At 52.1% G+C, this 24,504-nt stretch overlaps 1 protein-coding gene across 4 annotated transcripts in view; it reads right to left on the minus strand.

The window, feature by feature from the left end:
• Positions 1 to 21,225, minus strand: part of sli (slit guidance ligand) — a 449,992-nt gene extending 428,767 nt beyond the window's left edge. For all 4 annotated transcript variants that reach the window (XM_025298457.1, XM_025298456.1, XM_025298455.1 and 1 more), the window contains exon 1: positions 19,602 to 21,225. In XM_025298457.1, the coding sequence (XP_025154242.1) occupies positions 19,602 to 19,882 (281 nt within the window). In that variant the 5' untranslated portion in view covers positions 19,883 to 21,225. The remainder of the gene's footprint in view (positions 1 to 19,601) is intronic.
• Between the last annotated feature and the right edge of the window lie 3,279 nt (positions 21,226 to 24,504).

Genomic DNA, 24,504 nt, shown 5'->3' on the forward strand with positions numbered 1-24,504 from the left:
GCCGGCCGGCCGGCATCGACGAGCGCCGCCGCCGCCGCCGCCGCCGCCGCCGCCGCGGCGATAAATCTCGCCTACGTTTCGGCGAGCGAGGGGAGAGCGGGGCGGATGAAGCCAAAGGCAATTACCCGTCGTCGCCGTGGCTGCTGCCGCCGCCTCTCGTATCCGGTAAATCGGCGTACAGGTGGCTCGCCAGGTCGGGGCCAGGCGAGAGGAGAAGCGGGCCTTTTAACGGTCCGGTCTCCAGTAATAAACTTAATCGCGACCGCATTGTGCGGAGGGCAATTCCGACCGCGATACCGGAACGCGAGAGAGAGAGAGAGAGAGGGGCCGAGAGAGGGGAAACACTCGGAGGAGAGCCTCTCGCGCGTCGTGACCGGAGACTTGGTCTCTCAGATACACAGCACCCATCTCGACGCGCGGCGGCGGCCTCTGTCCGTAAAACCGGCTCAGCGCCGCGAGGTATGGGTCGTGTCGGGGAATCACGACGCGACTCGATGAATACGCCGGATAAATGCTATCGAGTCGGAGAAAAGGGGTAGCGCGGCGCGTCCGATGCCGTCGTGGCTACGAATAGACAGGAGATCGTGTGGTCGAGTCTTCGCTCTCGTCACGACCTTGCGCGAGCGGAGGAACATTGCGCGTCTCTCGCCAGCGCCGCGAGATCGTTTGCATTAATAGAAAGAGAGAGAGAGAGAGAGAGAGAGAGAGAGAGAGAGAGCGAGGAACAAACGAGTGACATTCGTCACGTCACGTCACGTCACGTCGCGCCGCAAAGATAAATGGAACGTTAAGTTGCACGCGATATTCCTTTGGGATATCGGATACCAATAGCGGATATCGCGACGAATGGACTGCGTTACGCAGGTGACGGAAAGACGCGCGGCGCATAATTCCGCGGCAATTCCATCGGGACATTCGAGCTCCTCCTCGTCGTGATTGAAGTATTCGATCGCATTTCGACGTTGAAAATAATTCGCGAGGAGTCGGAAGGTGACGGCGAAGCGCCCCCCGCGTGTGCGTGCGTGTATTGTGCGGGTGGGGGGGGGGGCAATAAATCCCGCTAAATATGCAATACCGGTAATAAATTCCGCCCGCGAGAGATAAGTTTTAAGAAGGAAGGGTAGAAGGCGGGGAGGAGGAGCAACTTTCTCTCGAATATCCGAGTAATTGAACGCTGGAGGAGTTACCGCGACGAGAGTTGGGGAGAAATCTGATTTAAAAATAGACATAATCGGGAGATTAAATTCAAGCGGTTCGTATCATTACGGGCAATGCCGCGCACATTACACAGGGCTTTAAAGTTTCGCCGATATTTCATCAAGTCCTGTAATTAACCGGTAAGCACGCGCAAGTTTTTCAGCCGAGTTCGTTGCCGGGAACAAAACTGAATTCTAAGTTAATTAGTTCCCCGCCATTTACGTAAGTGCCGCGGCCGGGTAATTGTTCGCCTTCGTTTCTTCTCCCTCCCTCCCTCCCTCCCTCCCCCCTCCCTTCCTTCCCGGTGGCCGGCCGGTCGTCGGCCTACCGCACGCTTTTTCCCCAGATAATCGGGCCGGCTTCCGGGGAAAAATCCGCCGTGCGGCCGACACGACCGCGGCGGCTCTATAAATCGCGCGGGGGCCACCGCGAGAGTATCGAATATCGACAACGCGGACTCGCCGCTATTTCCCGTGTTTTCCACGAAAACGCGCAAACTTGCGCGTTTCGCTTACGTGTTCAAAAGCGGCGGACACAATATCTTCGCCGGCGCTAAATCATCACGCGCGCGGCCGTTGTTCGGATTAAATGGCATAGAAGTGTTGCATATGAAATTCCCGCAGTGCATCATCTTCTTTGATGCGCCCCTAACCCTCGCCCGCGTTATTTACAATTTCCTCCCAACGCCCTCCCTGTGTCGGCCTTTTCACCCCACTCGTGGAATCGCCGCCCTCGCGGGTCTCTGCGAAACGCGCGGCCTCGCGGAGGACCGACGAACGCATTTTCGGCGAAATCGATGCAGAGTTAATTCGTAGCCCCGAGAGAGAGAGAGAGAGAGAGAGAGAGAGAAAGAGAGAGAGAGGGAGAGAGAGAGAGAGAGAGAGACAAGGAGGGAAAGAAGAAGCAAATTGAAAACACGATTCCAACGATAATAATAGCGCGGAAAAGCCAACGAGAGAAAGCGATTGTTCGAGTATGGCGTCCACGAGGAGAAACAGATTACCTCATTTTTAATGCAACCACATTATTCCAGTCTTTTTCGAACATTGACTTGAAGGTCGCCCATACGGGGAGGTATTTTCGTGAATCTTGCTGGAAATTACGCCGGCGATGCCGGAGAGATCTCAACTATTTGCGAACAGGATTGCCGGGGAGCGGCGTTGATTTTCCAGACAAACTGCCACCGCGCCCATTATCGCTCCAGATTGCGATCGCGAGCCGCTCCCACCGTCGATCGCCGAAAACGCGATAGCGGATCCCGATTATACGTCTCGTTCGTCCTCGCGGAGCGGAATTAGCCTATTGCCGGAGCTAATAGCGACGATCGCGCCGATACGCCATCGATATTATCCTTCCCGTCGTCGATCACCGAAATCATCTCCTCTCCTGCGCGCGCATCTCCGACCGACGCGCGAGATGCCCCAGCGTCGAAGATGCAGCGTCATTTCGGGCACGATATCGGCAGCAACCGAGGTACGTTGTCGGTTGTCGACGTCAAGGTACCTGACGTTTTATCTGCGCCGCGCGCGCCCGACGGCGGTAGACGTTTTTTTCCCGCCCCGTCGTCGTCGTCGCCGCCACTCTCGAAAGGTCGTCCCCGCTATAAGGGATGGTAATTTTCCCGAGGAAATGATATCCCGAATGAGCGAAGCGCCGTTACCGATAAGACGTAAATACCGTGTCTCCGCCGCTCTCTCTCTCTCTCTCTCTCTCTCTCTCCCTCTCCCTCTCTCCGTCGCGGAGCTATCGCCGCGACGGAGAGAATCTACCGCTTCGGCGTGTATCTCGAGCCGGCGAGAGACGTAATGGACAGACAGCGCGGGCCAGACTTTAATAGACCGCGGATGTGTTTTATTTCTCTGCCGCCTGTGCCGTGCTTTTTTTTTTCCTCTCGGTGTCTTCGTGCTACCGCGCGCGCGCGCGCGCGCGCGTTTCTCTGCCTTGTTCCATTATTTCTCGACTGCAGCCGCGGCTTTTTCGTTCGGCTTCTCTCTCCCGTATGTCTCGCTGCCGCTTCCGTTATGTCTCCTCACTCACCCGCCCCCCTCGCCCTCCGCCGCCTTCTCTCCTTAGCACCCGTCGGCCGCGTCGCTTAGATTCGTAAAAGAAACAATAATGGTCTGGCGCGCGCGAGAGAGGAGAAACAGGTTTCGATTCTTCGTGTGTCGGCGAGAGGTATTCGATGGCGTCCATACTCGCGCTCGCGACGCGTCGCCGCGTCGGACGGCCGGGCGCGGAAAGAGGAATAGGGCGAGAGAGGAGCGTACGTATGAAGAAAGGAAGGAACGAACGAACGAAAAGGAGTTCTCAGCCATCATAACTTAATCCAGGCTTACGACTGAATTGTTGGAGGAGTGGCTGGCCCCGCGTCGCTCTCTCGCGTCGTCCTCGATCGATCTCTCGCGCGAGATCCCTTTAATCCCCAAGTTTAAAAGCGCGATTGAGAATCGTGCTCTCTCTCTCTCTCTCTCTCTCTCTCTCTCTCGGTGCTCTCTAAAAGCGAATTAATTTCGCGACGGCTGTAAGTCAGTATTCGCCACGGTTAAAAAGAAGACGTTCGACACGGCCGATTAACGTCGGGCTCTTTTACGCGGCGAGATAAAGAACGCGTTATCGCGGCGCGCTCGCATTGTACATGACACATCGGCTAAAAGTTCGCTGTTCAATAAAAGATAATCGCGACGACGGCGGTGGCGGCGGCGGCGGCGGTGGCGGCGGCTGCGGCTGTGAAGATAGCAAGGCGCGATACGAATGGCGCGTATGGTAATGACCTGCCCGCGCGGAGGAACTGAATGCGGCGCGGCCTCTCTTGGCGCGCACGTACCAGGTAACGATATAATAACACACTGCCGGATGAATTGTATATGTCTCATAAGAAATGCATTAATAATCATTAAGTCGTCCCCGGCGAGTCTCGACAAACTCGACGGCTCATTGTTAACGCGATGCTGCGTATCGATCACGCGTCGGCTTTCCTTTTTCTCTCTTTCCCGGTATCGGTGCGTTCTCCTTTTTCTCTCTCCTTTCTTATTTTTCTTTTTTCTGCGCTTAAATTCAATATCGCGCACCTCGGCCCGAGCGGCCCGAGCGCGCTTGACCGATCCTCCTCCTCCTCCTCCTCCTTCGCCTCCTCCTCCTCCGATCAATCATTCCCGATGATTCGGTTAATTGTGACGCATCAACCGCGCGATGAATCGCCGCTCGGCCGGCGACGACCGACAAGACGAAGGAAGGTAGGTAGGCGGTGGTGACCGAAAAGATCTCCAACGTAGCACCGTCACTTGTGTTTTGACAGACGCCAGAGATATACGAATGCATTTTGTTTGCTCATCTTTTCTTGGCCGACCCACTTCTCTTCGGTCCTCCATCATCGTGTCCCCTTCCTTCCTCTCGTCCTTGCTCGCCACCACGTTTCTCGCGCTCTCTTTCTGCCCCCCTACCCTTCCTCCTGCGGCCCTCTTCGATCCTCCGGCTCACCCTTCGCATGCATATTTTTTTTTCTCACCACTGTCTGGCATAAATCTTCTTCACGCCCGACGTCGGAGTTTCGGCACTTGCGTTTAGGCTTTCAACGCGCATACGAGTGCACTGGGAGATGTCGTTGATTGAAATTGCCTTTGAATACAGAGAAAACGAGATCGTCGTCGTCGTCGTCGTCGTCGTCGTATTACGAGCGCTTTAAAACGGCGGGCGTGGCGTTTATTCTGTCGAGAAAGGACACTGAGATGGGCAAAGGGCGCTCTCGCGCATTACGCCCACGATTGTCGTTCCCATTAATATTATTTACCGAGAATCAACGCGGCATAAGCCGTTTCGGCGGTGGCACGTCCCCCGGGTGCGATTATTACTGTTACGTTCGGCTGGCGTGGCGGAAAGCGCAGCGTCCATAATCAACGCTCATCCGACAAATGCACGTACGGTTCCGCGCCGTTACGTCATAAAGGTGCGATCGATGTAATTGACGCGGGGTAAAAATCGGAGCAATTTGCGCGAGAATATACTGCGCTGTCGGGTCCCCGCGGCGCGGTAACACGAAGTTTCGTCGTATCGACTCCCGGAGTACACGATTGTCAACCTGACGAAATTCGCACGATGATCCCCCCAGGTGTGCTCGTCGTGACTCTCGGCACGATCCATGAGAATAATAAAAGGTTCTCAGGAGCGCGGAGCGCACGGAATCGCTCCGAGCTCCCGGCGGGCGGTCGGCATTGTCCGAAAAATGTGGATCGGGATCAGAGAAAGCGGGAAGAGCGGCGCAATATAAATGTTAATGCTACCGGACTTGAAAAGGCAAGGATGCGGCCCGGGGGTGAGAAGGGGGTTTAAAAAAGATACGTCGAGAGAGTAACCAAGACGTTGCGAGAAGACTCGCGGTCGCCCGGACGCGAACGCCCGGTATCCGCCCAATAGCGAGGGGGAGGGGGAGGGGAAGGGGAAACTGCGACAAGGGTAAGTGCACGGAAACGTCCGATATCGCGACGTTTTATTTCTCCCCGCGAATTTGCCGGCCGGTCGACCACACCCCTCCTCCTTCTCCCCCTTAGTCTTACCATTCCAGTCGGCCGGCATAGAATTTTAGGGTTAGATGAAGAGAGAGAGAGAGAGAGAGAGCGAAAGAAGCCGCGCACGCTCGAAATACGCTGTCACGCGCGGGAATGCTCGCGCAAAAACCAGAGAGAGAGAGAGAGAGAGAGAGAGAAAGAGAGGATGCGTCAGCTCTCTGTATGAGCCGCATTTTCTCTCCCCTTCCCTCGAGCGGGGCTTGTAACGTGACGCTGTAATAAATTTCGCCGGCCGAGGCAGCCGCAACAACGTTTTCGCCGCACTTGCGTGGCCGTCCCGCAGAAAAAAGAATTCCCGACGGACCGCGTACACCGACACCATCCTCCTTCGCCTCTCCTTCCCTCTCGCCGCTCGCTCTTTCACCCGCGCGGCACTTACGACCTTTTGAAGGTAGCGTCCACCCCCGCGCGCGCGCACCTTTTCATTTGCATGCGCCACGTGATTCATGCTCCTCGAGGCGGACGCGCGGCGGAGTTTCGCCTCCCGGAGCGCGGAGGACACGATCCAAAAGTCCAGGGGCGTGTTTCGCGGTGAAAACGCGGCGTGTCGTGCTTTTCGTCCCACTCGCCCGCCGCGCGCGCAGCCTCTCGTTCCTTCCCGTTATTTACGTCCGCGGTGTCTGCCCCGCGCGCGCACGCGGCGTATCGCCGAGATTACAGGCGTTCCTCGAAAAATTCGTTCGCCAAGTACCCCGGGGAACGCCAAGGATTCCGAGCGGTGTGCACGAAAATTAAGAGGGCAGGAGAGTACGCGAGCGCGCGTCTGAAGAGGCGACTCTTCCCTCCTCTCCTCTTCCCTCCCCTAGCGACGGCGGGGACGCTATATTAAACGAATGTACGCGGGGATCGCGTGAGAATAAATGTCGTCATGGGAACGGAGGGAAGGCTCCCCCCTCCCTCTCTCTCTTTTTCTCTCTCTCTCTCTCTCTCTCTCTCTCTCTCTCTTTCTCTCTCTCTCTTCTACCTATGTCGTTGCGTGTTCCGCAATGTTTGTCACGTGCAATTAGATGTTCGGGGCTCGAGTATAAAATTGGTGATAAATAAATCCGTTCGTTACAAAACACTTCCTCTTTAAGCGCTCTGCGTCACGGACGCCAAGAGAGAGAGAGAGAGAGAGAGAGAGAGAGAGAGAGAGAGAGAGAGAGAGAGAGAGAGAGAGAGAGTCGACATCCGCGAGACGCCGCTCGACCTTGGAAATCAATAGAGAGCGACGGCGGTACACGAGCACGGGTGCGTAAAGAAATAATCTCTCGCGAGAGACAGAATATCCCGGCCGTCGTTTAGCGTTAACGTCGATTAGCTCGTCCGATAATCCCACGAAACGGGCCACTACCACAGAGCATCGTCGTTACCCTTCAACAGGTTCTCTCCGATTGAAAATTCGAAATCTACCGATCTCGCTGGATCGGGGTCTGCTCCGCGGAGAAGGCAGTCGGAATCTCTATGGGCGCATAATCCGCCGACAATGGGCCGTCTAAACGGAGATTTATCTATTGACAACGGGGACCCTACGCTCGGATCAACGTCGTTTGGGTAAATCGAGCGTATAAGGCGTCTAAGCCTTAATTCTGATTTATCGACAATCTGCCGCAGACTGCGGCGAAAGTCTTCATCATTGGCGTAAATCAGTCCGGGCTCTGGTCGATTCTTTATTAGCCTATTACCCCCGCGAATATAATATCCCGTGACGACGCCGCTCGTTCGCGAGATTTCATGGACGATTTCGACGACGCTCGAGAAGTCGTTTAATTGAAGCGACGATGAAATTCGACGCGTGCACACACACGTGGCACGTTATCGCGTCGTTTGTAGACACTCGCCGAGTACCAGCGGAGCTGATATCCGTCACGGATTGAACGTTTCGGATTTTTGTAAGACGTTTACTTCCTACCGGCACCTAAGGGGCGACTCACTCCTTCAAAGCTGGCGACGCACACTGATTACGCTCAAATGTGTATCAGAAACATGCGCACGCCGGGTGTCTTTTAAATGTGCTCTCAACTCTTCCACTTTCCGCCAACTCTCGATGGCTTTGGCCCGTCGAGGCGCACTCGTTAACCCTTTGAGGCATATTTTTTATACTTGAGGCGTATTTTTCAGAAAATCCGAATCACATGAAAATGTATGTACGGGGGTTGTTTCTGGGGTCGCTGATGACGAATCCGTTATCAGATTTTCGAAATTCAAGATGGCGGATCCCAAATGGCCGACGCAAGAGTGAAAAATCGCGATAATTTCGGTGATAATGGGTAGTGTGGGATTTTTGGAGTCTCTGATTACGATTCAAGATGGCGGCCACAAATATGAAAAATTAATTAACCGGAAGACAATGTCAGATAAATATGTTAGAATTCCATGATCCGCCAACTTGAACTGCAATCTTGAACAACGAGGTCCGAGGACCTCGGATTCGTAATCAGCGATCTTGAAAGCTAACCAAAGTACAATTTCAGCTAATCATATAAAAATTTTATGATCCGCCATCTTGGAAAATAAATTTTGGAACTTGGACCTCAGATTCGTAATTAGCAGCGACCCAAAAAACCCCCAAATCTTGATTTTGAGCAAAAAATTCACTCATAGTTCGTTAGGAAAATGATTTTTTCCCCGTAAAAATGTGTATTTTTCACACTTTGTTTATTTATAATAAATGGACAACTTATGCAAAACACTTTTCAACCTTTCATGTATGTTCCCATGTGTCATCATATAAGAAGCTAAGAAAAACGCAAAAAAAACCCGCAAAAGAATCCCTCGAATATGAAATATTTCATGAAAATGTGAGAATAAATAGATGCTGAAGTATACTTAGCACTCAATCCTCAAAGGGTTAATGCGCGGCGATTCATCGTGATATACCGCGACACTGAGGTATAATACAGCAGCATCCCGTTCGCGTCACGTAAGAGCTAAAGTATTCTTTCAAACTAGGCTACACATATTCTCGGAGGCTCCGATGCCTCTCTGTTCTCCCCAACTTCCGATCGTATTATATCAATTCGTCACAATATATAGTTGCTCGCAAACTTTCGCGGGACGCGAACTTGCAGAGAGCACTTCCTCAGGGCGGAAGACAAATGTGAGAGTCTGTCGCGGCGGCCGCCGACGCCGCCGTCGAATTTTGGAAACGTGCCCGCGCATACGGACGCCGATGGACGCGGGATGAATATGATATTCTACAAATTCGAGGACGTCGGCCGTCGATGCGTGGTCACGTGCCACGCATCTGGATCTATCTGACAATTAATTCAAAAAGCCGCCGCCGCCGCCGTCGAAACTTACGCGAACACGCGTACGAGCGAAAGCCACGCGTAACGGTACGCGACGATATTCACGCTCAAAACCGCCCAGCGGGGACGCTATTATGTCGGAAATGGAGCGGAGGACCGTGAAACGTGAAAAAATGCGGCGACTCCTTTCACGAGTAATTCATTCTTTGACCCGCGTGCCTTCTCGTCGGGGAAAGCCATTAATTTTTTGCCTCGGAACGGATCACCCGTCCTCTTTTCTCGAATGTTGATGTCAAAATGTCTCCGGTGGTTACGCGTTAAATATTCCATGCGTGCGCGCGCGCGCGCGCAATAAGGGTAATAAAGAGACGCGTAAGTCTAGTGACTATTTGTCAAGTGACTAGACGCGTAAAGATGTTCCAAACGGAACGAGGGAGGAGAGGGGGGAGGAGGGGGGGGAGGAGAAGGCTCGGAAAAAATTGAGCAAATAACAATTCGATATTTTGTAGACCAACAGTTTGTGACCCGATCTGTTTTACACCACGCGGTATCACGCTGGTAAATTGCGCGAAACTCTTGGCCCAGTAATTCAGGAAGCTATCGTTCACGAATAAAATTCCGGTATATTGGAGCGAAGGAGAACGCTAAGCTTTTTTTTTTTTCTTTTTAGCGGGCGGTTGAATTATTTCGCGCGCGATAAGAGTACGCGCTCGCGCGTACGCGTCGGCACACATTGAACATACCATTGGCGAGCTATATATATTTCCGCACAATGCAATAAAAATGTAATTTCCGAAGCCTTTCCACTTGATCCGGAAATAGATACCCGCAATTTTTCACCGCAAGAGCGGTCAGCGGGACAATATCTGATAGAAAGTCGAAGGAGTGTAAGATCCGACAACGTGAAAAAATGCAGCCAACCCTTTCCCAAATAATTCTTTGTTTGACCCGCGCACTTTCACGTCCGGGGAAGCCATTAATTCCGCTGTCAGAATGGATCGAGCAGAGCCAGGTAGAAAATCGTTACGCCCAGACATATCGACACCCTTCCTGAATTCCGATAGAAGCTGCACAACGTCTAATGGAAGTTTCGTGGGTTTCGATGGAAAGTGCACTCCCCCTCCCGTCCTGTATATACGTTCAGTATAGACAAAAAGAGCGTGACCGGGAGGAGCGAAAAGTCGCGCGTGAACGAGAATGTTGCACGTTGATCGGCTGATTGACATTAAGCGACTTGCGCGACCTTGCGCGAACGCAATCACGCGTTTCCGCGGTAGATTTCGCGGTAGATAGTGACGACTGCGTCTCGCGAGGAGCGATCGGTTAATTAGGAAAGCCCGTGATAATAAATTCCGTCGATTTAATAGATAATTTACATCCCGTGCGCGTGCGAGCTCTTTAATCGCGCAGGGATCAGCGCGCTCGAAAAGAATGCCGGACTTTGAGTTATCGCGAAATAATTAAAATTCAACAACAGGGTGACTCGCAAATTCGCGATACCCATTTCGGAACTTATTATGCATTCACCGCGGGGAGTGGCGCTCGTACTTTTCGCAGGTACTGTACCCGCAGCAAGGCGCCGCGCTGGTATACTAATTACAATATATCTCGATCGATCCACACTGTAATCGGCCGTAATTGTTGTTGGAGTGATGATTAATTGTTACGAGCCGATACGCGTACACAGCGGCGAGCGCGTTACGCACGGCAGGTTGGTGCGTCATTATAAATAATCATACAAATCGTCTCGCTGACACCTCGTTTATCATCGAGTTAATTATCGATGTACGGATTAATTATAACGTTGACGAACTGTGACAGCTAGAGAGTTCACTGGCGGATCTTCCGCGACGCGAGCGACTCGATGCGTTTCGACAAACCGTCCATCGTCGGTTAATTAAGCGGGACGCGGCGAGAAACGAGGCGTTTCCGTCGCGCTCCGCGCCGCGCCGCGGAACTGGGAATATTTTTCTTTTTTTTCTTAAATTTTCAAGGTCCTGAAATGTCTCGATAGTTCGGAAGTTTGGAGAGGAGTTGCCGAAGTTTTGAAAATCCTTCAGAGTTTTCAGGTCTTTGAAACTCTCGGTGAACTTGAGAGGCAGTTAACGTCGTGAAAAGAATGAACGGCCAATATTCGCTGATACGTCACTATTCTCGCTCGCTCGGACGCGCTCCGCGCGCGAAATAACTCGGAGAATTAATATTTGCGACGGAACCGGCGCGGCGGCGGCGGCGGCGGCGCCGCCCACAGATCCGGCATTAAGTGTCATTAACATTTTAATTCGCCCGTTGGTCCTGCGGAACGATACGATCAATCGATAATATACAGCGCGCAGCGCCTGTCGGCGTTGTCGAGACACGGAGAAGTTTGATTCTCACGCCTGAGGTAAATGTACGTATATCGAATCTCGCACGACGCGTCCCGCACAATTACCGGCGACACGAATATTTTTCTCCCCGCGGGAGGGCGTCAGCCCTCCCTAATGTCGCTCCCGCGACACATCGGGAGCGGGATTGTCCGAAATCAATCAACCGCGCCAACAAGCGCGCGCGCGCGCGCGCTCGCACGGATCCTGCGCGGAATTTCGAAAGAAAGAAAAGAAAGAAATATTCATACCTCGAACGCGGGGGAGGTCTTTCGTCGGCATTTACATAAATATTCAGCCGGAATCTCGGTATATAGCGTACTTTTAACGTCGCGCGGCGCGCGAAGTTGGCCCGCTTCGTCCCGGCGAACTTGGCGGGGCGTTATTGCATTTTATATCTCGCAGGTCTAAGGATGCATCATGCCCGTGCCGGCGAACTCCGCTTTTTCGCTCGTATGAGTCTAAATTAAGGTACGTGAGGGATCCGCCCGTAGGTGCCGTAAAATATTCGCGGTAACCCCCCCCCTCCCGCGCGCCCGCTGCCTACCCCCGTACTGCGGCAGAGCAAAACGCCGCAGCCCCTACTCCCACTACGCGCCCTCTCACTGTAGAGATCATGGCGTACCTACCGGTATTATGCGCGATGCCGGTGAGGTAACCCAAATAACTGCGTGATGGAAACCGCCAAGTGCGTTTTCCGCAGACGCTACCTAGCCGAGACCCGGCTTTCGAAATTGCCGAGCGCTTATAAACGATTTTGCGGCTGATCCCTCCCCCCTCGCTCTCGCTCTCTCTCTCTCTCTCTCTCTCTCTCTCTCTCTCTCTCTCTCTCTCTCTCTCTCTCTCTCTATCTATCTATCTATCTATCCCTCTTTCTCGATCTGTATCTCGCACGTAGTCGGTCGTGCGGCGGTCCTAAAGCGTAACGCGCGCGAGCGCGTCAAAACGAAAATATTTGTCTAACCCTCGGCGCGACGTGATCTCACCGTCGCAACTCCCCCAGCGGAGTGACGTTGTAAAGTACGGGTTACATATCCGACGATCCCGCCCGCACTTCTGCCGCCGTCTCGAGAATGTTATCTTGCATTCGTCGAAAGCTTCAAATCGAATTGCCTCTCTCCCGCGACCTTTCCATTTAAAATTGACCGTCTCGTGCAAACCCGGCGATAGATGGTGCTCTTGAACGCGTTGATCGGGAGTAGCTTGAAATTAACGGTGATATCGATTTTTAATTTGGACTCTCGACGTAACAACAAGGCTAAATAAAAGTGACGAAGAAAGACCTTGACGGATTCCAGATGAAGGACACACGTCGCAGGACGCGTTATTGGATGCGATATTATTAAAGAGTAAGAATGAGGAGAGAGATATTCGTAATTGCAAATTATTTCGAATCTTCGATCTCTCGAAAGCGTAAATGGACATAAAGATTCAAATTCTTGCTACGCTTATTAATATTTACTTGTTGGTTATCGCAATAACTTCCTGGTGGCTGAATTAGTCGCGTAATTAACGGAAGGTGGGTTTAACGTAAAATTGAAATTTCGAAGAAGAGAAATATGCTTTCTCTCTCTTTTTATCCGGCGACATCGCGCGCGATGAAAATCTTCTCCCTCAGGCCCGCCCGCGTGCGGAGAAGAATTACAATTAACAAACTTTCTCCACTTTAATTTAGCCACGAGAGATAGAATCTTATTGTCGCGCGCGCGCGCGCGCGCCGCGGGACTATTGAAATGTCCTGTATATCACTTTCCCACATTTCCCATTCCGCGTAGCGCGTAAAGCGAGGACGGTAGTTTCACGCCGCGCGAGCAACTATGCGAATCGCTGCATTGCACCCGTGGAATCTGAACAGAACCAACTACATATCTTACCCGATTTCACACGTCACGAAACATGGGATTGCGCGTAAAAAAATTCTAATTAAAACCGTTGATCGTCACCGAGGGTCGCCGACTTCAACGTCTGCCCGCGGTACGTGACCGTACTCGAAAAAAAAAAAGAAAAAAAAGAAAAGAAAAAAAGAAAATACACGGTTGGAATTTCGTAATTAAGTCGAAGGGCGTATTCCTCTTTTGCGAAATTCCTTTGTTTTCTTACGTTTGAAATTACACGGAACCGGAAATGGCTCAGGACACTGTGATTTTACCGTTTTATTCAAGAATGCTGCGCAGAAATGGAGGGTCACATCGCGCGATTTCGCGGAGCAATGTGAAAAATTGCTTGATTGAATTAATTTGGTTTTAGCCATTAAAATTGGCTAAATTGCCCTCCGCAATTTTGACGTAATATTTTACGTGATCTTGACAACGCATATAATATCCGGAATGATCGATCTCCCGGAAGCCGTCGCTTTAAAAATTCAAAATTTAAAAGCGAGGGGTTTGCGGAAAATCGATCGTTGGGATAATTAAGATACAGCGGGAATTCGTTTTTCGACATTCGGCTGCTATATTCCGAGCTACTCCATTTTTTTTCCCCCCCCCGAAGCTACACTCGAACCGCGGACATAATACACAAATATTACGATATAATAAAAAATGGATTAACACAGGCTTTCGAATCGCTTCGAAAATAATTGAAACGCGAGGTATTCGCTGGAGAGAGTTATCAGCAGCTCCACTATAAAATCGTAATAACCAATTGAGAGATACGGCGGGAATTCGTTTTTCGACATTCAGTTGCTATATTACGAGCCTCTTCACGCGGCGCGCGCGCGCACACACACATGCACGCACGCGCACACACACATACACACAATGTACACATATACTTTTTTTCCTTCCAAAGCTGCACTCGAACCGCGGATGTAATATTCGTATATTATATCCGTGGTTCGAGTACAATGTGATGAAAAAGAAAAAAAAAAAAAAAGGAGACAGGAGAATCGATACAGACTTTCGAAACACTTCGGAAATGATTGAAACGCGAGGTATATTCGTACCGCCGCACGAAGGAGAAATCGACACAGCGGCGCTATAAAATCATAATAACCAATTGAGAGAGGTACTCGACGGAAAATATTTTCCGCAATCGCGTAAACAATGAAACACCACTCGCAGAGGCGAATGTGTGCTCGGGTACGAAGACGGCCGAGTGTCGATAAAATCTGACTCTGGGGCGCGCTTGTGAAAAACGCAAATATCGGGAGCGGGGAGCGTGGAACAACAAAACGGCTATCACGTGTCGACTCTAATATTTACCGCATCGTGCGGTAGCGGTAGCTGCAAGTCGCGGAGCGAGAGTACGTTAACCGAATGTAGGACGCCGCTTTAACGGACGTTGAATGTTAGTTGGTGGAACATCGTGTCGGGGCCTTGGCCAAACACTCGGCCCGCGCCGCCGCCAGATGTTTAGCTTGCCGGGTACACTGTTTACGTAGCTTAATCGAAAAATCATAAGTGCGGGCGATATCGCGTAGACGTACGATTATTATACGACGGTGCGCTCGCTGCTGGAAGCGGAACGCTGCCGGAAGCGAAATGCTCCGCCGACCTGCGGCCCCTATTTATTTGCGAATTTCATAATGGCCGTGTTTCGACGACGCGAGAACGCGTCGCGAAGAGCGGCAGCAGCACGTGCTGCCGCTCTGCCGCGTCTGTGTAACGTATTTTTTTACGCGGAAAAAGTAGGCAACTGCGCCGAAAAATAACGGGGTACGATACGAGCGCGGCGCGAGGGGACAAAGTTTGGCTCTTTCCGTGCGCGATGATTCGCGGCGACTGTCTCTCCGCATAAACCGCGACCGTGTGAATTGTTCCCTTGAATCCGTCGGTCAAAACGAAAGAAGTGTCCGCCGCAAAATGCTCGCACGCTCGCAACGCTCCGCGGCGAAAAATGTCGCACACTGGCCGGCGGAAGGAAGAAAAACACGTACGAGCGCATTGATATTTTTCACACGCACTAGCTTTTTATTCAGAGCTTTTTATTTAGAGCTTTGTCACCGAGATGCGATATTCTCCAGCGATTGATTGCGATCGGCGTGACAAATTTTACAGGACGCGATCAATAAGCGTTACTCGTAATAGCGCGTCGCGCGGAATGCTGTTATAGAAAATCCTGTTAACGCATTCCGGCATAATTGCGAACTTGACGCGATATCCGGATAATTTAATTTGACGCATAATATTGAATATATATCGTATGTATATATATATAGGTTGCGTGTGTATATCGACATACATACGAGCCACTAGGATCTTCCGTGGGCGTGTTAGATTGTACACGTTGCAGCTCAGAACAGTCCCCGGAGATTCATTCCAACTACTGATAGCGGGGATATAGCTGCTAGTGACACCAATCAATGTACACTCGTGTATAACACGAGAGCGTTTAGCCATCCGCAGGCTACGGATTTAGATAGGGTTAGCTATGAAGAGGGAAATCTAGTTGCTTGGGTCCCTAATTATCCCGAGATCGACTCGCTGCGGGTGAACAGGTATAAACAGTGACTCTCATCTAAACGATGATCAAAGTGCTCTCTGCGTGTCCTATATTTCTCTCGGGATGAAACGCAAATTCAGCGACGGACGATCGCGCGAGCGACGTTCATCGCGGCGTTGTTGAAACGCGACAAATTTGGAGAATGCTTCTTACTTCCAAATGTTGTACAAACAATCGGAGAGCTCTGCGAAAAGCGCTGCGAAAAGTCCGTTTCACTCGCAAACTTTAGCGGCCTCTCACGAACGCCTTTCAAGATTGATTGAAAAGGACAATAAATGGTTGATAAATTGCTGAAAGTTGGTAATTTTCGGTCGAAGGCATTTAGAAAGGTACGAAGGTTACTTCTCCACGCGGTTTCTACTCACTCCCCTCTCGTCCCTTCCTCCTTCTCTTTCACCCCTGAATTTGTTCACTCGTCGAGATTTACTTTATGCACGCTCGCTATCAATCACGTCACTTTCATGCAACCATATTGACCGCCGGTCATTAATCTCATTTCAAGCGCTCGCTTCAAGGTATCGATCGTAAGTACCGATATCATGCGTTCCCGATAGTGGTAGTTTAAATATGAAAATGTAAGCTGAAGCAATACTGCTGCGCAACCTCCTTCAACGTGATTTGCATGAAACCTCGTGAAGAAAACGCGATACGGAATAATAGGAGAATTTAGTGTCAGATACGCGGGTGTGCATAATGTACGCACGATGCGTATATGCTATGTGTGTGGTTATTACCACTTGACCACGTGTGAAAGAAGAAACCTTAATCTACTCGAAACCCGTTTCGGGATAATTGAACGTTTCCTCGCGGTGTAAAGAATCGGCAATGTGTCAAGTACTCATTTGGAATTCCCGAGCGCGCAATAACAGCCGACGAGTGTCCGAGCGTGAAATCGTCAACGTTCGTTCGGCGCGCCGCGCGAGGCGCGCTAAGAGCTTTACGCGAGTAATACAAAACGCGGCGTATCTGTGCGACGCATCTGTGCCAAAGGTATATTTCGCGCAAATTATATCGGTATCGACCCGACCCGACGCGGCGGCGGCGGTTTCAGCAGATTTCGAGGCACGCACGTTGCGGAGCGCGCTCCGCGTCTGCAGCAGGATAGCCGCGCGCGCGCGCGCGCGCGCTCGCTCGTGTCGGCCAGCGCGAACAAAATCGCGCTAATATTTAACATATCAATATCGTATGCGCGCGCGCGCACAGTTTAACGCGATATACCCCGCCACGCCGCGCCGGCCAGCGACAAACGATTTGAAACTGTGAAATTGAATTGAAACGCTGAGCACGCGCGCGCATATTCTTTGAGATACGAGCAGTTCGTGCTTACAAGACATAATGAATTTCGTGGGCCGCGCCAGCATTAGGCGGCCGTAATCCGGCGTAAAAAGACATCGTGTCTCCGTGCGGCCGACGGCGCTTCGAGCTGTTTCGAGCCGATGGTATTTTCACGAGAGAGGTCCTTCGTGCAACGGCATCCGCGATGAGTTACCGTCGATGTATTTCGAGGATTTAATTATTCCCGGTATCCTCTCCCTCGTCCGCGCCGACGGCATATTAATAGTATGCTAATCAAAGGTCGTTAATGTGTCCACGCCGAACAGCGGCGCGGATTTAGCGGAATGTGATTTAAGGATCGACCATTCGGAAGAAGGTGATAAAGGGACAAAATTGGCCGCGCCGCGCCGCGCCGCACAGTTCGACATTACTTTCGACAAACATTTACTTAGGTTTTATTATTGCCGCCTGATATTGATCCTGATATTGTATAATACCAGCAACCAGCGGTGGTAAACAATTTGCAAAGAGCAAATACTATTTGTCGCAAATTGTGCCGCGAATATTGCACCGGTAAATAAAGATCCGCGGGCGATAAAGAGTTAATATATCATTTTAATAAATGCCGACGGGACGCTGTGCTTTTGTTTGAATTGCGCGGATTGCATAAAAGCGGTAGCGCATTGCTGAAAGCGAGCGTTGCGAGAGCGCGACTCTTGACGGTGTGTCGCTTGCCGAAAAATCGGGACATTTCGCCCCGAATCGATATACCGACATGTTATTGCGCGCGATATGCAAATGTGTGCGCGATATTGTAATATTCGGGACAGTATTATTGGTAAAAAAAAGCGAGCACTGCAATATCTCGGAGAATTCCTCGGCACAGAGCGCAAGACATTCTTTATACCTCCTTCTATTGCCGGCTGTAATGTATATTATTGCGCTGTCTCCGTTTTTATTGCGTTACCTTCTGTCCCGCCTGGCGGCAGAGGAAGGCGCGCGCAGTTGTTAAACGGTCGTTACTACACGCCGTCTCGTCCCGATAAAAATATGCAAATATCGCGATATTCGAGAAGACAGCACCGCCGTCTGAATTTTTCTCGCGGCGTTTGCCTTTCGTTAAATCTGACTCACTTAAACACGCATACGGGGAAGCTTATCAAGCCGCGGCGGCAGCAGCAGCCGGCATTCATTATAAAGCGGTTGCTCCACGGACGAAAAGAGGACGACGCGAATTGTTTCCCGAAGGAATGGCACGCGAATAACGAGGACGACGACAAGGACGCGCCTACTACACGTCCAGGCCGATTTTCACCGCCGCGTCGTCGACGACTATTTGATCGCCGATATTTCGAGGTTGTTTCTCTCACCTACCTCCCCCCCCCCTCGCCCCCGCCGCGTGCTCTTTCTACCCTCTTTTTCTCGTGCTCTCTCTCTCTGTCTCTCTCTCTCTCTCTCTCTCTCTCTCTCTCTCTCTCCTCGAGCAAACACGAATCTAGATTTTCCGTTGATTTATAGGTAAACCGAAAATATTTGTTGCCGCTGCTGTGCGGCTCGTCATGTACCGAACGTGGAAAACGCGCACGTCGAAAAGCGTCAATTACGTAACTGCGACACGCGCGTGTTGTCATGTATGACTGCGCTCTTTAGGATTATGGGTAAATATTTCGCAATTTGCGCATTGATTTCCGCTCTGTTCGTGTCTCGAATTAATCCTTGGAAAAGCGGACGCGCAAAAATGTTTTCCTCTCACTCGAAATTTTTCGACGGGGCGCGCGAGTTCGCGAGCGATCGTTGAAGCCGTTAACGAGTTCTCCAGGAACTAAATAACTGCAGTTGCGCCAGCCGAGCCTTCGGTTAACTTCGCTACGTGATTACAGTACCGGCGCTTTCGCTTGTATTACGTTGTAATTGCGGCGAGACGACTAAGAGACACAGCTTAAACGCCGCTGTTTTTCTTCGCAAAATAACCATCTCAAGCGCGTTGCGTTTTTTTCCTTCCTTCCATCCCCCCCTCCCCCCCTCCTGCGTTTCCCCGTTTCCGTTTTCCGATCGATGTGGTTACTCGGTTGCGCGTCAGCTTCCTTGGGATTTTCTCGTTTCCCCGATGCGGAGCGAGAAACAAGAGACAAAAAACCTCTTTATTTGCTCAGTATCTACATACGCGATATTCACGGATTTTTCCATATTCGCGAGGTGAAGAGGGAAAGTGCGAACCTACTTCCTCGAGTCCTCAACCAAATTCCATCGAAACCTTTACGACAACCTTTTTCCGCCTCGACGCGTACCGCGCCATTAGATTCAATCGTCGCAACGGCGCTGGTCTCTTCTCACTCGCGGCAGTAAGATCAAACCACAGACACAATGAAGAGCCAACGACAAGAGCCAACTGTCGGGTCTCATGCGTGTTTCACATTTCGAGCACATACACGCCACGTACGTACGCGGTGAGAGCTTCCCACCGTTCCGCTTTCGATCGCATTCACCGCGCGATCGCGCCGCTAGATCGGATCGAAAATTCTACTCACAGTTTTTCCGCGATGAGCAGGCTCGCCAGGTCGCCGGGAATTTGCGTGAGTCCGCGATGAGAGCAGTCGATCTCCTGTCCGCCGCACGTGCACGCCCAGGGACACCTGACGCCGTTCAAATCGTCCATCGTACCTGACATGCTGCCAAGACCAAAGCTACCGATCCCGGTGCCATGCGAGGCACCGCCACCGAGCACGGATAGTATCAGCAAAAGTCCCCAGGCACAGACCACGGAGCCGCAGCTGACGCCGAGCAGCCGCAGCGACCAAGCCGGCGTCATGGCGCGCGCTATCGCCAGTACCTTGCGATTGATGTCCTTCACGGCGCGATTCGGCCGGTCCAAGAGCCTGGCGAAGCTGCCGGCGCGACTCTTCGGCAGAATATTGTCGGGATTGTGCAGAGCGAAGCAGTGTGGCTCAGCGACGGCGAATCGACCCACCCCGATGCCCGTGTACGCGTAGCTGGGTCCGGCCGGCTCCAAGAAGGAGGATATCTCCTGGCCTTCCACGGGCGGGCAGCCGAGAATACGCACCGGCCGGAGTATCGGGTCCTGCTCGAGCCGAACGATGGCGTTCTCGAGATCGTAGGAGCGCGGATATCGTTGTTCCGTTCTCACCGTCGGCTTGCCCCTCGCGCAATCTCGCCGGCGATCGTGCACGCGGCAAGGGCGACTTCGACTCCGCCGACAGGGTGGCCCCGCGTGAGAGCGCGCCGCCACGTGACAGGACACTCGGTGCCGATGCGCCGCGCAGATCCTTCTCGCCGGTTGCTCGTCGTCGCGAACGTCGTTGTCGTTATGGTCGTTGTTGTTGTTGTTGTTGTTGTTGTGGTTGTCGTGGTCGTCGACGTCGTCGTCGTCGTCGTCGTCGTCGTCGTCGTCGTCGTCGTCGTCGTCGTCCTCGTCGGCAGCGGCGGCGGCGGCGTCGTCGTCGTCGTCGTCGTCGTCGTCGTCGTCGGCCAACGTCTTTCTCGAACGCTTTGAGCGCGCGTCGGAATTGCTGCCGAGCGATTGTAGCTCCAAGGCTGCGCCGGTGGTGGGTCCAGCCGGGTAACACTTGCGATGCACCGACACCAAGACTTTGTCGTCGTTGGTCGGCGCTATGGCGCTCGCCACCGGTGACTTGATCACGCTCGCGATCTTCTCATCGAGTCGCGCGCGCTCGCCGATGGATCCCAGCCCGGTCCAGCGATCCACCGCCGCGGTCGGGCCTGGGCTAGAAAGGATGTTTCCGGGCGTCTCCTGCGTGCCGATCGAGCGGACCCTCTGGTCGCCCTTTCGCCGGCTAGGTCTCGTCGATGGCCGCTCGTGGACTAGACCATCCAGCGGGCCCTTCAGGGGGCCGTTTCCGTGGCCCCCTTCTTCGCCGCTCGCTGGTCCTTCCAACGAGTTGTTATCCACCGGCACTAACGGCACCACCCGTTCCTGCGCATCCTGCGGCACGGCTCCCACTGACTTTATCTTGATGCTGGTCTTCGGCCGAGGATCTACCGTACCCGAGCGGGTACGTGACTGCTGCCGCGAAACGATTTTCCAGCGGTATCTCCTCGCGGTGTGTCGACAACCATTTACTACTTCGGATGGCGCCGCTCGTGTTACGCGTCGGATCGATTTCAATTCGGTGAGCTTTCACCGGCGACCAGTTGGGCGATAAATGCGCGACGGGGTTACGCACAGCACGAGGCGGGTGCGCCAGCACAGGACCGTTTTGGGACCTCGAGGATAAATGGTGATCGGTGCTCCTCTAACGACCGTTTCTTACACGGGCATTATTAACGCCGGCGATTCGTTCGAGCGGCTTCGACGGAATGGCCAAGAGGTTGCTGCTACGGGCCAGAGGCATCACCTGCAACGAAAAGGAAAAACGATATATCGCGACTGAAAGTATCTGGACGAGAAGAAAAGGGTGCGAAGGGGAAGACGAGCGCGGGGAGCAGCTTGCGAGACAATGAGCGACAATTGCGTAATTATTCGTCGTGGAGTTTTCAGCTCCTCGAAACTTCGGCTATACATTCCTCCGTGTATGTACATTGTTTAAATAATGTGGAGAAGTTGCCGGCGCAAGCTTCCGGTGATAACGAAGCAATTGTTTCACTCGCTGCTTTCAGTCGCAAGCTGCGTGCGTATCAACTTTCGTCTTTTCGCGAAATCTTACGACGTGGTCAACGTAAATGACGCAAACTATCGTCTTGCCCGCCCCCACCCCCTCGGGTTGCGATAAATAAACAGAACGGGGCAGGGGAACGGTACGGGGAAAGGGGCGCGGGGGAAAGAGAGAGAGAGAGAGAGAGAGAGAGAGAGAGGACTTTGCACGCACAATATATACGTGTACGAGCGGAGAAAAAGTCTCGCGTCCTTTGTGGGCGCACATGGTGCACCTTGCACAGACCGGAGAAAGCGGAGATTCAATGGCGCGCGCGCGCTCTCGCAGTTATAAAGCGAGGAAACTCGCCGGTGCAATATCGGAAGTACGAGAAAAATATGCTTCCGAAGCACAATCAAGGGGCTCAGATGCATTCCATGCACGGCCGCCAGAATTTCGAGGCATATTGGAATTTTTCCCTGACATTTCCCGAGGTTCTTGCTTTCTTCCCCCCTCCCCCTCCCCCTGCCTCCTACCACTGCTGCGCGCACAGCCCCGGCGGCATCCGACCGCACGCGGTTCCTACGCGCGGAGAAACGTGCCTCGAACACGCTTACGTGATGTCTCGTCTACATGTTATCACCGCGTAAGTGCCTCCTCTTCCTCCCTCCTCCCACCGGTGCGTCTCCGCAATTCATATTCTCTCTCTCTCTCTATACCTGCGGACACCTGAAAATAGAATACCGCCCGAGTCTGCCGCGGAGGAGAGAGAAACGCTCCGATGGCGGGCGCCGCGGAGCTTTTAAAATTAGATCCGAGATACGCGGACGAAAGAAATCACTCGCTCGTAATAAATGTCTGCTAGGCGATACGATAGAGGAAGAAATTGCGGTCGGAAGTGGCCATAATAAAGCGAACGCGAGAGAAAGAGAGAGAGAGAGAGAGAGAGAGAGAGAGACTTTAGAATCGAATAAATTTAGAATGAAATTCCGCCCGAAGAGAGTAACTGCTCACGTTAAATGTTTCACGTTTAAGATATTCCCGAGGAGAAGGAGAGAAAAGGAGGGGTATATCTCTCTTGACAGGAGTGCTACGTTCTCGCGGATTAAGTAATCCGTTAACTTTGACATTTTATACCGTCTCAAACGAAAGGAGAAAGGATAGAGGAAAAGCTAGAGATGAAAGATAGACAGAGCGCGTTTTTTCACACCGCGGCGATTTATACGATTCGGCGCATCCTTCGCGCGCTAATACCGTCGCGCCATTGTGCCGCGTCGACATTGCCCGCTGAAGGAAGGGGGGGGGGAGAGAAGGGGAGAAAAGAAGCCTCGCCTATTGGTCTCCGTCGTACATTAAAATTCGCGGAAAATCTAATATTCGCTTCGAGTACGCGGACAGGGATCGATAATTCGATTAGCAGTAGTCGCTACCGTCTACGTTGGATGCTTCCATCCACCCTCTTCGCCCCGTCTCACCCTTCCGCGCTCCTCATCCTATCACTCAGCGTCGAGTACGGTTAAAGTAGCTGGCCCCGATAGGGTGTGTACACTACGCACGTATAATATTCTCGAGCACTTTCCTACAGATAATATCGCCCGAGAAGCCTCTGATGTCGAAGTTAAGGTGGCAGGGGTGGCGCCAACCCGGTTTGAATGCGACACAAGCGGCGCGGTCGCACTTGATGGATAGACGGACACGGGAGAGAAGTGAGAGAGAATTCCTTGTTCCTCCTGGCACGTCCTCTCGTCGCTCGCGGCTGTGCCGCATTAATGAACGTTGTTAGCGCATATTAATTGAAGCAAAGTAGCGCGCCGATAAATGGAGCCGGCAGGTTGAAATTTTTTTCTTGCGCGTCGCATCGTACGTGCGCGACGACCCGCGCCGATGACGCGGAGCGGAGCGGAGCGGGGCGGGACGGGGCGGGGCGGGCGAGCGAGCGACGTGATACGGCGAAAAATCGAGTTATGGAAATTTCATTTATTCGCGATGCGCGACAATCGATAGCTAATGAGATTACGCCTGTAGTGCCACGCAACTGCAGCGAACGTACAACGGTAACACAAAAGAGCACGGCTGATTCTGTTTTACTTAGAGAGCAAACGTGCGATTAAATCCGAGCTCCTGACGAGCTCGAATGTCCGACGGGCTCCGAATGTTGTGCTTGTAAATTGAGCGCTTGTGACTCGGCTGTAACGCGATTTAAAACGTGATTAGTCACGAGGCGCGTTGAGAGCGATGCGCCCCGGCGGCGGCACGGTGGGCTTTTTCGAGCGGCCGCGTCTGTTTGCGAAACGCATTAATGCTCCTCAAAATCGGAGACATACGTTAGCCGAATGCGCGCGTGTCCCCCGCGTGCGAAAGGAGGGGGATCAATATTGACAAAAGTTTTCGGGGCTGTCGCGACCCTTCGGAGCGTCTGCTCTTGGAATACGTGGCGGTGTAAAACGAGAAAATAAGGTACGAAGCATATGCCACATCCGCTAAAGAAATTCAACGGACAAACATAATAATCCTACGGATACGTACAGTGTTATCTTTCCGAACGATTTCCTCTACAACGGCACGATATATATATATATATATATATATATATATATATATCTTGCGGGCACTTAAATTCCTTTAAATTCACGATACGTATCTCGCAACATTCCAGATGCTCGCATCTACTGTGCGTGTCTCTCGTTATCTATTCAACACGAAGGCAGCGCGACATACTCGGTCGATTATTTTTTGTTATTTTTTCCGCACAATTCGAACGATGCAAAATTTCATTTCAAATAAGCTTCCGAGCCTGACACTGAAGGACTCGCTTGAGCTC

Source organism: Harpegnathos saltator, unplaced genomic scaffold (genome assembly GCF_003227715.2).
Source record: "Harpegnathos saltator strain DR-91 unplaced genomic scaffold, Hsal_v8.6 scaffold219, whole genome shotgun sequence".
Lineage (NCBI taxonomy): Eukaryota > Metazoa > Arthropoda > Insecta > Hymenoptera > Formicidae > Harpegnathos > Harpegnathos saltator.